We start from the raw sequence: 14,842 nt of genomic DNA, 5'->3' as shown, positions 1-14,842 counted from the left end.
AAATTCAGTCTGACAAAATAAATGTTGATGTGCAAGGTGATCATAAACATTGTTTTATACGAATTAATAAATAGGCGGTTAATGGGCATTTGTTTTGAAGAATAATGGTGGAAATGCCAAATAGAGTGACCAACATTTTGATCAATGATTCCTGTACTCTGCTATCAATGGAAGCGTCTCTCCAATCTGGGTCTGGATGGATCATGATCGAGCTACAGGGGCATAATTACCCATGATGTACGCGTGGTGTCAAACTGCCAAACGAATAGATAGTAAGATAGTACGCTGTGAATGTTTATCTCGACATCATCATTAATTCAGTTTGCCTAGTGGTGGTCAATGGTCACCGAATGGACGGTAGAATTCACACCTTTCCCCCAAGGGTCTGCGAGTCTGTAGACTGTCAGTGTGTGCTGTCATTAATGGCATTACCAACCTATTACGTCATCAACGTTAAATTGAAATGAATATAACCATCTTCGCTGTAGGTGAAAATTAACTTTCATTGAAAGTTCGTTGTATCTTATGCTTAGTCATTTCAATGTCATTACATTTCCATCCTGATGAGAAAGCTATGGTCTCATAGCTTACAGCACAACAAGAATAATTCCTTAATGTCCCTTCATCTTTTTGCATACTTTTCACTTCACCCCTACCTACATGTACAAATGATCTCAACTAACCTGTACCCCCTGCCTCATTATTGTTATTTTATTGTTTTAATTTAAAATATATATGTTTTTATTTTAATTAAGGGCTTGCAAGTAAGCATTTCACGGTAAGGTCTACACCAATTGTATTTGGGGCATGTGACAAATATAATGTGATTTGGGTTGATCTCAAAGGTTATTCATTTTAAGGTAGATCATAAAACAACCTCTCTGAAAGAACAAATAAAAGTATTCTATTGTCAGTACGTGGAATAAAATGAAAACACAGGCTCATCATGTTTGAAATCAGAAAGAGAAGTATCTCCCTCCCTCCTTTGTAGTGGCCACCCTAAATCAAGGTTTGATTCTATTGCTACTACAGCTAGAGGCTCCCAGCATGAAGCCAGTCAGAGTCTGCATGAGTGGAGCCCATTACATGGGGAACAGCCTAGTTTGTCTTAGTTTGGCCTGTCTAAACCCATAGAGACATCATCATTGACCGGACAGTAATTGGAATGGAAAACCTATGTCATCCCAGGGAGGGGAAGGCAAAAGAGGAAATGACCATCAGAAGAGAGAACTGCTGGCTGAGTGAGTTTAAGTAGCGTAAATAAGGACCGTTTTTTTTTGACCGGTAATGGAAAAAGGGAGGGGGTTGAGAAGAAGCTGATTGAAGCATTACCTAGGACATCAGACGTGTGTGTGTCTGCTGTGTGTTTGTGCGCACGTTTCATTTCCCAGTTAGTGCTGGAATAGAGCCTGTGTTGAACTGATAGTATTGTGCTCAGGAGGATTTGTGCAGGTAGTCAGTGTGTCTCGTTTGCCGTCGTCTGAGTTCTCCTAGGCTAAGCTGTGCTGTGAAATACACAAAGCCAGCATACCTATTTCCTCAGTTCTGCCACTAGCCCGCTCCTCTCCCATATGCTAGCATCATCCTAGCTGTGCCCCTCCTCCTCCTCGTCCTTAGCCTTGGGGGAATATACATGGTTCAGTGCCAGGGCAGCTTCACTGATCTCTAGCTCATCTTAGACTGAAAGATGACATCAGTAAAAGACCCATGATGTGTATTATTTGACTGGAGAAATGGATGACTAGACCTACAGTACATCAGGTTTTTGGAGGCCCAGGGATCATTGCTCACCCTGCATGCTTCTGCGAGAACAGGTGCTCAGTCGGAAGTATAGTATAGGTGATAGGGATGGTCACTCTCAGTGAGTGTTTCACACGCACAGAGGGTTACGATCCCCAACAGTGCAGCATCTTAACCTCAGATCTCAATGAAATATTGAAATGTTTTGCATTGGACACTTGGGATTTGGGAAAAAAAATGGATATTTATATCGAGATATTATTTTTGACGATATATTGAATTGTTTTGACAATGTCGCAATATTCTTTTTGCGCTAGTTTGCTGTAGCTGCACCATAACGGCAATACTTTTCCTTCATAGCTTGTTCTCCGTCTTGTTTTTAAATCAGGAGCCCATTTGTTTTCAGTACTCTTATTTCCATGACTGATCAATATGTTTAGAACATCAAATCGCAATCAAATCACAGTATCGAACCGCAACACATATAGAATCGTGAGAATCGCAATACATATTGTATCGGCACCTAAGTATCGTGATGACATCGTATCGTGAGGTCCCTGATAATTCCCAGCCCTATTACACACCCTTATCTTAAGGCTAATATCGATCTGGGATTTTTTTTTTTTTTTCATAGGTTAGAATATCTAGCTAAATGTCCCCTCCCTGCTATTGTCCCAAGTTATTGGGTTACTCATCACAAGCGTTACGCTGGAGGATCGGATCCAGTATGAACAGTTGTTACAAACTGTGGACACAGTAGCTTAACACATGCACATATATTATAGGCCCACTGTGACTGCATTTAACTGAACTCCCTTCATTATGGACTGTTAAATAATGAATCTGTTTGGAACCCATGCAAAGCAAGGCAGGTTCCCTTTGTGCCGACACGTCCGACATTAGTGCTTGCCTTAGCCCAGGGGAAGGTGTGGGGGTATGGTTGCATAAAGCCAAACCAGACAGAGCAACATTAATGCATGGATCGTTTGTAAAGGGGGGAAGGGGAACGTGTTCGGTAACAAACACACACATTCAGGCCTACTCTTGTTCTTTCCATCTGTTACACTAAATCAGATAGAAATACATTACATATTTACTAGAAGCCTAGAGTAGATCTACATATCATGCAAAATAAAGCAATGCACCATGTATTCCTCTTATTCTTGCCCTGACATTTAGATGTATTGATTTTGCAGCATCCTCTCCATTTTGTAACCTACAGTAGTCTAATTGCTTAACAGAGAGAAGCTGATGATTTCATGCACATAATTACAAAGCTTCAAACAGCCATGTACTGGTTGCGAAATGAACCGGGGCGCCTGGCACCTTCTACCAGACCCTTTTTAAAGGCACTTCAATCGTTTGTCTTTCCCATTCACCCTCTGAATGGCACACATACACAATCCGTCTCAATTGTCTCAAGGCTTATAAATCCTTCTTTAACCTGTCTTCTCCCCTTCATCTACACTTATTGAAGTGGATTTAACATGTGACATCAATTAGGGATCATAACTTACACATGGATTCACCCTAGTCAGTCTATGTCATGTTTTGTACACTCAGTGTACATTTTGGGAGAAATCTCCAAATCCTCATACTCTCTGAGGCTGGGGAGGGCTCTGCTGTGTGTAATATCTTTTTTTGTGACTCTCCATTAGAGCGAGGATTAAATTGCCTGTGAAATCTGTAATTGGAAAAATCACAGCAAAACACAATTTATGACTGTGTCCCTTTGATTTAGTTTGATCCTGTGCATGGTTGGTTGTCGATGTCCACATACAGTGATCTTTATCAACATGTTGCCCAGATAAGATCTGTGATGTGCTGCAATAAGGTTAACCTCTCAATCTCTGTTTCTATTGTGCGGGGTGTGGGTGACCACATGAACATATGGGGGTGGGGCAGGACTGGCTTTGGTTGAGACATTCATGTCACCGATTTAGACAAAGCCCCACTACAGAATTCAATGGTGAAGGTGCATAAAGATGGAGGAATTCCAATATGACATCATTGTTTTTAGCACTACCAACAGAGTTCTTAAACTACGGTGCGTGACATGGTTCAATGTGCCAGCAAATCAGCACAATCTACTTTTTAGTCTTTTTAAAAAAATTCCCGCTGTTGGAGCTTGAATTTGGATCATGTATACTGTGCTAATTACGATACAAACAAAACATTAACAGAAAGTTATGTACAATATGGCGTACTGAGCAAACGAGACATTTGTTGTAAGTACATGGGGGCCGCCATCTTTATGCACCGTCGCCATTATGCATTTTCACCTTACCCAAATTTGATTTTGTACGAGTAGTAATGGTGTTTGACACCATGCTTATTTATACAAATCAATACTACGAGCCCTTCCCAATGATGTAGATTTTTAAAAAAATATAATAAAAATAAAATGTGTAACACAAGGAGTGGAATCTCAATTCAATGGCTCAGACACAAGAGGCATGTGGCAGGGTCTACAGTCAATCACGGACTACAAGATGAAATCCAGCCCAGTCACGGACCAGGATGTCTTGCTCCCAGGCAGACTAAATAACTTTTTTGCCCGCTTTGAGGACAATACAGTGCCACTGACACGGCCTGCAACGGAAACATGCGGTCTCTCCTTCACTGCAGCCGAGGTGAGTAAGACATTTAAACGTGTTAACCCTCGCAAGGCTGCAGGCCCAGACGGCATCCCCAGCCGCGCCCTCAGAGCATGCGCAGACCAGCTGGCCGGTGTGTTTACGGACATATTCAATCAATCCCTATACCAGTCTACTGTTCCCACATGCTTCAAGAGGGCCACCATTGTTCCTGTTCCCAAGAAAGCTAAGGTAACTGAGCTAAACGACTACCGCCCCGTAGCACTCACTTCCGTCATCATGAAGTGCTTTGAGAGACTAGTCTAGGACCATATCACCTCCACCCTACCTGACACCCTAGACCCACTCCAATTTGCTTACCGCCCAAATAGGTCCACAGACGATGCAATCTCAACCACACTGCACACTGCCCTAACCCACCTGGACAAGAGGAATACCTATGTGAGAATGCTGTTCATCGACTACAGCTCGGCATTCAACACCATAGTACCCTCAAGCTCGTCATCAAGCTCGAGACCCTGGGTCTCGACCCGCCCCTGTGCAACTGGGTACTGGACTTCCTGACGGGCCGCCCCCAGGTGGTGAGGGTAGGCAACAACATCTCCTCCCCGCTGATCCTCAACACGGGGCCCCACAAGGGTGCGTTCTGAGCCCTCTCCAGTACTCCCTGTTCACCCACGACTGCGTGGCCACGCACGCCTCCAACTCAATCATCAAGTTTGCGGACGACACAACAGTGGTAGGCTTGATTACCAACAACGACGAGACGGCCTACAGGGAGGAGGTGAGGGCCCTCGGAGTGTGGTGTCAGGAAAATAACCTCACACTCAACGTCAACAAAACTAAGGAGATGATTGTGGACTTCAGGAAACAGCAGAGGGAACACCCCCTATCCACATCGATGGAACAGTAGTGGAGAGGGTAGCTAGTTTTAAGTTCCTCGGCATACACATCACAGACAAACTGAATTGGTCCACTCACACTGACAGCGTCGTGAAGAAGCGCAGCAGCGCCTATTCAACCTCAGGAGGCTGAAGAAATTCGGCTTGTCACCAAAAGCACTCACAAACTTCTACAGATGCACAATCGAGAGCATCCTGGCGGGCTGTATCACCGCCTGGTACGGCAACTGCTCCGCCCTCAACCGTAAGGCTCTCCAGAGGGTAGTGAGGACTGCACAACGCATCACCGGGGCAAACTACCTGCCCTCCAGGACACCTACACCACCCGTTGTTACAGGAAGGCCATAAAGATCATCAAGGACATCAACCACCCGAACCACTGCCTGTTCACCCCGCTATCATCCAGAAGGCGAGGTCAGTACAGGTGCATCAAAGCTGGGACCGAGAGACTGAAAAACAGCTTCTATCTCAAGGCCATCAGACTGTTAAACAGCCACCACTAACATTGAGTGGCTGCTGCCAACACACTGTCATTGACACTGACCCAACTCCAGCCATTTTAATAATGGGAATTGATGGGAAATTATGTAAATATATCACTAGCCACTTTAAACAATGCTACCTTATATAATGTTACTTACCCTACATTATTCATCGCATATGTATATACTGTACTCTACATCATCGACTGCATCCTTATGTAACACATGTATCACTAGCCACTTTAACTATGCCACTTTGTTTACTTTGTCTACACACTCATCTCATATGTATATACTGTACTCGATACCATCTACTGTATGCTGCTCTGTACCATCACTCATTCATATATCCTTATGTACATGTTCCTTATCCCCTTACACTGTGTATAAGACAGTAGTTTTGGAATTGTTAGTTAGATTACTTGTTGGTTATCACTGCATTGTCGGAACTAGAAGCACAAGCATTTCGCTACACTCGCATTTAACATCTGCTAACCATGTGTATGTGACAAATAACATTTGATTTGATTTGATTTGAGTAAAATACACAAGAATGGAGCTATATACAGGCAGTACCAGTGCCAGATCAATGTGCAAAGATACAAGGTAATTGAGGTAGATACAGTTTGTACATGAAGGCAGGGTAAAGTGACTAGGCATCAGGAAGATGAATAATAACAAGAGTACATTCAGAACAGAGTACCAGCAGTTTATGAGTGTAAAAGTGTGTGTGTATCTGTGTTAGATTACAATGTGTAGTGTATTTATTAAGGGAATAGCGTGTTTACGTTATTAAGCAAACAAGCCCAGCCTTGTTTCAGTTCTGTTGCTGGTTCTGTGTGTATTTATAGAGGTGAAATATAGCTGTGTCTTTGTTTGGTCGAGATACAGGGCCGTGGCTGGAGCGATGCAGCTGGGTCTCTTGGGTAATTTTGTCTCCATGACGATGTATGCCGGATGTCATTAGAGATGATTGAAAGGGGAGCAGGAGGTCACAGGCTAGAATCATTGTCGCCAATTACAAACACACAGACCAACACACCCTTTACAAAGAGAGTGTATGCGTGGTCACACATGCATACAAGTGTATCTCTTTCCTACACCTGCGCTCTCTCTCTCTCTCTCTCTCTCTCTCTCTCTCTCTCTCTCTCTCTCTCTCTCTCTCTCTCTCTCTCTCTCTCTCTCTCTCTCTCTCTCTCTCTCTCTCTCTCTCTCTCTCTCTCTCTCTCTCTCTCTCTCTCTCTCTCTCTCTCTCTCTCTCTCTCTCTCTCTCTCTCTCTCTCTCTCTCTCTCTCTCTCTCTCTCTCTCTCTCTCTCTCTCAAAAGAAGTTAGGTACCAGTATACTCTGCTAAAGACCCTCGTCAGGCGGTCCTCCTGCATAATGATGTGCACACAGTGAGAGCATGTTCACTTAATAATGCCTGAGACCTCATGCAGTCCAAAAGAGCAAAGGCCTTGGCCTTCCTTTGGGACAGCACATCAATTATTGAGAGGTCTAACATGGCATTTAGAACATGTGTGTGTGTGTGTGTACCTGCCTGCCTGCACGTGCGTGCGTGTGTGTGTGTGTGTCCACACATGATTTATTGAGCTTGTGGAATAGTGTATGTGTGGTCACGTGCATTTGTAAATCTTGCAGACTGCTGCAATACTGCTATGGGTTTTCAATTTGACTTTCAAGCTTGGCTAAAGGTATTGCTCATAAGTCATTTAGAACGCACGGAGTGTATTGAGCTGTGAGGTGAATTTATGGGAGACGTTATGATACAATTTCATTCCATATTGAAATTTCATATCGACTAACCTGTACCCCCGCACATTGACTCGGTACCCCCTGTATGTTATTGTTATTTTATTGTGTTACTTTTTCTTTTTATTTATTTATTTAGTAAATACTTTCTTAACTCTATTTCTTGAACTGCATTGTTGGTTAAGGGCTTCTAAGTAAGCGTTTCATGGTAAGGTTGTATTTGTATTTGTTGTATTTGCCACATGTGACAAATACCATTTGATTTGATTTGAAACGTTCTCGTAAAAAGACATTGAAATTGTTGAGAGTGGCTACCTTATCTCTTTTAAATGTTTGGTGGTTGATAACCTTCATAAAACACACAAGCAGTGCCCTACGATTGCTCAAAGTATCTTGCTGAGCAAGAGATTACGACATAGCCGGCCGCCTTCCTGTCAGCGAGAGAGAGAGAGAGAGAGAGAGAGAGAGAGAGAGAGAGAGAGAGAGAGAGAGAGAGAGAGAGAGAGAGAGAGAGAAGTCTACAGCACTCAACAGCAATCATGTTTCCATCCTCCTCCTCCATCCGCTGAGGGACACCTGGAGCCGGCCGACATCCAATCAGTGCAGGCCTCTCCCTGTGGGATGCAGTTCCCATGGCAACCGGGTCATTGTTGGAGCTTACCGCTGTTCGGGTTGACCCCATGCCTGCGCTATAAAGGCCTGGAAAAAAATAAATCGCTCCTCTGTCAGAAAGCCGGTCCAGAACAAAGAGAGCCAAACATAAAACAAGCCGCTTAATAGCCTCCTTGGGTTGGGCTTGAATCAAACTGGACCACACACAGATACACAGGTGGTAGTGGCAGATGATGTCATGTGTGGGGTCTTTGTTTTCACTGGACCAGGCTATCATTGTCACATTGCCCCATGTCTGTTTCATATTGATTTATTTCTTATTGTCTTTTCACCATTAATTCAGTCAGTCAGTGTGATAGGAAAATAGTGTGGTAGGAAAACAAGATGACCTCATTTAAAAATATATATGTAGCTCCATTATCTTTTCTACATACTCTATATCTTGTTACAGTCATTTAAATTTACACTCTAAATCCCAATTTCTTATTTTTTGCATATTTTTGAGTGGTGGCAAATTAGTATAGGGGAAACATTGCACAGAACCTAAATATTTCGTGCCTCCCCTCAACTTCACATTACTCTCTGATGTTGGGCAATAGCTGTACTAGAGTTTCAAGTGCGTCGTTGTATGATCTTGTTTATTTATGGTCGCAAACCATCTGTAACTACAACACTGATCCACAACATGTCAAATGTTTGCGCGCATGACTGTAAGTCGCTTCGGATAAAAGGGTTTTCTATTATTATTATAAAAGTATTTGATTAACAGAAAAATGTTCAGTTGTCTCTGTCTCCAAAGTAACATAATAATGTCCAGGCCCATATTGTAAGGTTGAGACAGGTGACCTGCCCTGTATTCTTGTGACAGGAGAACTGATCCAATGTCAGGCTAGCGTTGCCACGGCTCTACCTCAGAGCAGGAGGTGACTGGTTTAGTGTGACACCTGCTAGACTGACTGACTCTGAAACAGATCTGGAGAGAACAAGGTCACCAGAGTCAAAGCACCTTGCTTGATGTAATACAGACCCAATTTGATCACCTTGTCAGATTGTCAGACCCAGCTAGCAGTCAAAAGACTTGAAGAAACAGTGAGAAATTGCCTGTGATGAAAAGTGTTTAACTTCCATTCAGTTTTGTTGATATGAAAATAACTCAAGGCTTTAGCTTGACACTGATTTCTCAGGGGCAAATGAAAGGTGGAATGAGATGGGGACTCTCTTGACAATTTCCTTCCTCCTTTTTCCATGCAGGGCAAGCCTTATGTGTTTGACCGAGTCCTGCCACCCAACACAGCCCAGGAGCAGGTCTATGATGCCTGCGCCAAGCAGATCGTCAAAGGTAAACGCTGTGCCCTATACAGCCCAATTCATCTCACATCCTCACCGTCGTCATGTGAACTCAGTTTCAGACCTATTTTGAAAGAGTTAACCCCACTGTGTTTTGTTTTGCAGATGTGTTGGGTGGGTACAATGGAACCATCTTTGCCTATGGCCAGACCTCATCAGGCAAGACTCACACCATGGAGGTAAGTCTGGAGGACATTTTGAGTCCTCATTGGGATTTGAATGAGAGCCAAAGAGATTCGGTCAGAGATTAGATTAAGGATAGCGGTATTGAATAATGATATACGTAATCACAGGACATGTGAAGCCACCGTGCAAGTATGGCCATTAAGCAGCTAGTTTTAAGGAGCTTTACAAGACAGCACGACGGAGAGGCCCATGGAACATGAAACTGTATAAAGAGGAGACAGAGGTGCAGTCTAGAAGCAGGGTGAACCTTTGGCCTCACTGCCTGCATCATCTGTAGAGGGTCTAGGGACCCATTGACTGAGCAGGGATTGACTGGAGTTTAAGCCATTTCCCTCAGTCATAATCCTAACATGGGAGAGAGTCGCACAAACATGATTTTTACAGGCGGATCGGAATTGTGCAGTGGTTTGTACTGAGGCGGCATGACACTTGAGATTTCACTGACAAACACATTTGAAGCTGTATCTGTCAAACACGTTTGTTTCATTAAAGGGAGGTGCCAGTCAGGCAGCATTCAAACACACACACACACACACACAAATATGAATATTTTCAGTAAAAAATCTTCTTCAAGCTTGTGAGAAATGTAATTCCTAATTCTCCTCAGATGGGAACATTCACCAACAGTCCCTCCCTGCTGCTGCGTCTTCCTTCCTGGCATACCTTTATTTAGCCCGACTGTCTATGCCAGACGGCATGCCAAAATAGCAGCGAGGTGCTTCTCTGCCACAGTTCACACGATGTGCCGCCATGCGATTTACACATACAGTATAGCCTCCTATTCAGCTGCAGCCGTTCCCCTGGTAACAGCCCAGAGATTCTTCAGCAAGCTTGAGGATGAAATGGAGAAACATTTATGCCATCCACAGGTTTCCTTAGCAGGTGATGGAAGGGTGGGGAAAGCGATGGAGGCAATGTGATTAGCTTCCATGAAAGCTCTGCCAGCCTGACCAGAATGTAAAACTATCCCTGTTATGTGTTTCATCTAAAACGCTATTATACATCTCCCCATACCTGGAATCAAATGACAGTATGAAGGACGTAGCAGCCCTGAGGCGAAGGGCAAACGGTAATAGTCCATTGCAGAGTAAATTATTGCAATAACATTTTTAAATTGCAATTTGGCTGTTTAAGGAAGGGTCAGACTGAATTAAATGGGGATTGGGATGGAGATGAGAGGATTACATTTTTGAAGGGATACAGGCTGGCCGAGGAGTCTGTAATGAAACCCCCTTGAGGTCCCATGTATATTTCATTTTAATATGTGGACATAGGCCTTATGTAGACTAAGGGTGTTTTCACACTCGATCCCTTTTAGACAATTGTTTTTAACTCATCTTTTGAGGTGGCCTGAGTTCGTCTTGCTTGAATTCCTCTGTCCAGTTCCCTTTTTTTTAGGTTAATGTGAACACAAAGCTCCCCAGGCTCACTTGTCATAAATCCCACACCACACACTAGAACCCTGCAACACCGTTTCCTCTGCCGTGAACCCTCACATTGGTGCCACAAAAGAGAGAAGATGATGTGCAGGTTCGCAGAAAATGTGTGCTGCTTCTGGATATTTAATTATCGATTTTCAAGGATGCCAAAATATGTGTTGAGTTTTTAGGTCAGATAATTGTTTTGCAATATGTGGTATATAAAGAGCCGTTTATTCTCTTGTGGGATTTGAATAGTGGGAGAAGGAAACAATATATTTGGTGAGAATCACAGCATAGGGTACAAAATCAATTCTAGTTCTTAAAGGAACAGTAGCCTAGATTGGATGTATTATAGAATTATTTAGTCTGTAGTTATTCTTCTGCTACTTATTCTGTTACCAATAATATTTACATGTTGATAGTATCTTCTGGTGGCAATTATTATGTTTAATCGTTTAACTATATGCAATCTATTAGCTCCCAAACTGTAAGGTAGTTTATAAATAGGTGATAAGATGTTCTGATGGAATGGGTTGTCCTGCACTTTGTAAAAACACAGAATGCATTGATTGAATTTCACCAGAATAGGTGAAGTGAACTGGCAAAAGAGTTGAGTCCTCATTCAAAGGCAAGGGCAGTGTGAATACAAACCGAGTTCTTCAGCTTTTTTTTTACCCTAGAGTTCACTTTAAAGAGGACCGAGATCGGTTCTTTTAAAGAGGACGATACAGTGCATTCAGAAAGTATTCAGACCCCTTGACTTTTTCCACATATTGTTACATTACAGCCTTATTCTCTAATGTATTCAATTGTTTTTGCCCTCATACACCATCAGACAATACCCCATAATGACAAAGCAAAAACAGTATTTTTTTGTTGTTCTTGCTAATTTATAATAATTTTAAACAGAAATATCACATTTACATAAGTATTTAGACCCTTTACGCAGTACTTTGTTGAAGCACCTTTGGCAGTGATTACAGTCTCGAGTCTTCTTTGGTATGACGCTACAGGCTGGCACACTTGTATTTGGGGAGTTTCTCCAATTCTTCTCTGCAGATCCTCTCAAGCTCTGTCAGGTTTGATGGGGAGAGTTGCTGCACAGCTATTTTCAGGTCTCTCCAGAGATGTTCGATTGGGTTCAAGTTCGGGCTCTGGCTGGGCCACTCAATGACATTCAGAGACTTGTTCCGAAGCTGCTCCTGCATTGTCTTGGCTGTGTGCTTAGGGTCGTTGTCCTGTTGGAAGGTGAACCTTCGCCCCAGTCTGAGGTCCTGAGCTCTCTGTAGCAGGTTTTCATCAAGGATCTCTCTGTACTTTGCTCCGTTCATCTTTCCCTAGATCCTGACTAGTCTCCTAGTCCCTGCCACTGAAAAACATCCCCACAGCATCATGCTGCCAGTATCATGCTTCGCCGTAGGGATTGTGCCAGGTTTCCTCCAATCGTGACGCTTGGCATTCAGGCCAAAAAGTTCAATCTTGGTTTCATCAGGCCAGAGAATCTTGTTTCTCGTAGTCTGAGAGTCTTTAGGTGCCTTTTGGAAAACTCCAAGCGGGCTGCCATGTGCCTTTTACTGAGGAGTGGCTTCCGTCTGGTCATTCGACCATTAAGGCTTTATTGGTAGAGTGCTGCAGAGATGGTTGTCCTTCTGGAAGGTTCTCCCATCTCCACAGAGGAACTCTGGAGCTCTGTCAGAGTGACCATCGGGTTCTTGGTCACCTCCCTGACCAAAGGCCCTTCTCCCCCAATTGCTCAGTTTGGCCGGGTGGCCAGTTATAGCTCTATGTCTGGTTCCAAACTTCTTCCATTTAATAATGATTGAGCCCACTGTGTTCTTGGGGACCTTCAATACTTCAGAATTGTTTTGGTACCCTACCCTGGATCTGTGCCTCAACGTAATCCTGGCTTGGTTTTTGCTCTGACATGCACTGTCAACTATGAGACCTTATATAGACAGGTGTGTGCTTTTTGAAATCATGTCCAATCAATTGAATTTACCACAGGTGGGCTCCAATCAAGTTGTAGAAACATCTCAAGGATGATAAATGGAAACAGGATGCACCTGAGCTCAATTTCAAGTCTCATAGCAAAGGGTCTGAATACTTATGTAAATACATTTCTAAAAATCTGTTTTCATTTTGGCATTGTCTGGTATTGTGTGTAAATTGATGACGAAAACAATACATTTTAGAATAAGGCTGTAACGTAACAAAATGTGGAAAAGTAAAGGGGTTTGAATACTTTCAGAATGCACTGTATCTGAAAACACCCTATGAGGCTTAAAGCTGAATGATTTGTCCTCTGTAAGAGCTTGATAGCAGCCTGTGATAAACCTTTGTCGCTACTTCACAGGAGGTTGGTGGCACCATAATTGGGGAGGACGGGCTTGTGGTAATGGCTGGAGCGGAATGAGTGGAACGGTATCAAATCCATCAAACACATGGTTTCCATGTGTTTGATGCCATTCCATTCGCTCTGTTCCAGCCATTATTCTGAGCCGTCCTCCCCTCAGCAGCCTCTACTGCGCTACTTGTAGTAACCTGACAGAGAGACTGCATATTTGTTGGGTTGTTTTAAAAATACTTTCACTTTTCCTTCTTGGGTCAGATGTATCATTTTCTTCACATACATTTTGTGAGCAGCGTATTTTTTTTGCACAAGCAGTTTTTTTTATATTGTCATGTTTTGAAAATGTTGGATGTTGTTTGTGAAAGATGTTGTGTTCTCCATCTCAGGGCAAGCTCCATGACTCCCAGCTGATGGGTATCATCCCCCGTATCGCCAGGGACATCTTTGACCACATCTACTCCATGGACGAGAACCTGGAGTTCCACATCAAGGTAACAGACACATCATGGAATGGCCCCTCTGAACCCTGGGCTAGTTGCTCAGTGAGTCTATGTCCATGCGTTGTAGCTTAGCTTGCCTTCAAAGGAAATAGCCTGTGTTCATATAGCAGGATTTGTCGAAAGTGTAAGCTGAGTGTAAAATGTATTCAATAGCTTTTGTGAATATAATATTTGAATATAAAAAAAGACATGTTTGAATGGCATTTGTATTATACTGTTACCAAACCACCAGGTCCATAACAAGTGAATGGAACCGGTGTTGCGGTGACTGAGGATTAGTCCAGTGCTCGTTGCAGTGTTAGTGACAGGACCCACAGAGGTGCCAGTTCTACTGGGGTGGCCTACACGTACCATATGGTCACTGCAGTGATACCTTCAGCCCTTGACTCTGTGGCTGTGTGTCCTCGCGGCCTCATGAAGTGCTTTGAGAGACTAGTCAAGGACCATATCACCTCCACCCTACCTGACACCCTAGACCCACTCCAATTTGCTTACCGCCCAAATAGGTCCACAGACGATGCAATCTCAACCACACTGCACACTGCCCTAACCCACCTGGACAAGAGGAATACCTATGTGAGAATGCTGTTCATCGACTACAGCTCGGCATTCAACACCATAGTACCCTCCAAGCTCGTCATCAAGCTCGAGACCCTGGCTCTCGACCCCGCCCTGTGCAACTGGGTACTGGACTTCCTGACGGGCCGCCCCCAGGTGGTGAGGGTAGGCAACAACATCTCCTCCCCGCTGATCCTCAACACGGGGCCCCACAAGGGTGTGTTCTGAGCCCTCTCCTGTACTCCCTGTTCACCCACGACTGCGTGGCCACGCACGCCTCCAACTCAATCATCAAGTTTGCGGACGACACAACAGTGGTAGGCTTGATTACCAACAACGACGAGACGGCCTACAGGGAGGAGGTGAGGGCCCTCGGAGTGTGGTGTCAGGAAAATA

General features: G+C 43.7%; 1 protein-coding gene across 1 annotated transcript in view; it reads left to right on the top strand.

Annotated features, from left to right (window-relative positions):
- Window positions 1-14,842, top strand: part of kif5c (kinesin family member 5C) — a 37,857-nt gene that overhangs the window by 932 nt on the left and 22,083 nt on the right. The window contains exons 2-4 of the mRNA XM_052493732.1: window positions 9,336-9,423; window positions 9,537-9,610; window positions 13,775-13,879. Of these exons, the coding sequence (XP_052349692.1) occupies window positions 9,336-9,423; window positions 9,537-9,610; window positions 13,775-13,879 (267 nt within the window). The remainder of the gene's footprint in view (window positions 1-9,335; window positions 9,424-9,536; window positions 9,611-13,774; window positions 13,880-14,842) is intronic.

This window comes from Oncorhynchus keta, chromosome 34 (genome assembly GCF_023373465.1).
Source record: "Oncorhynchus keta strain PuntledgeMale-10-30-2019 chromosome 34, Oket_V2, whole genome shotgun sequence".
NCBI lineage: Eukaryota > Metazoa > Chordata > Actinopteri > Salmoniformes > Salmonidae > Oncorhynchus > Oncorhynchus keta.
Note: the sequence above shows the minus strand (reverse complement) of the source record. Positions and strands in the feature narration are given on the sequence as shown.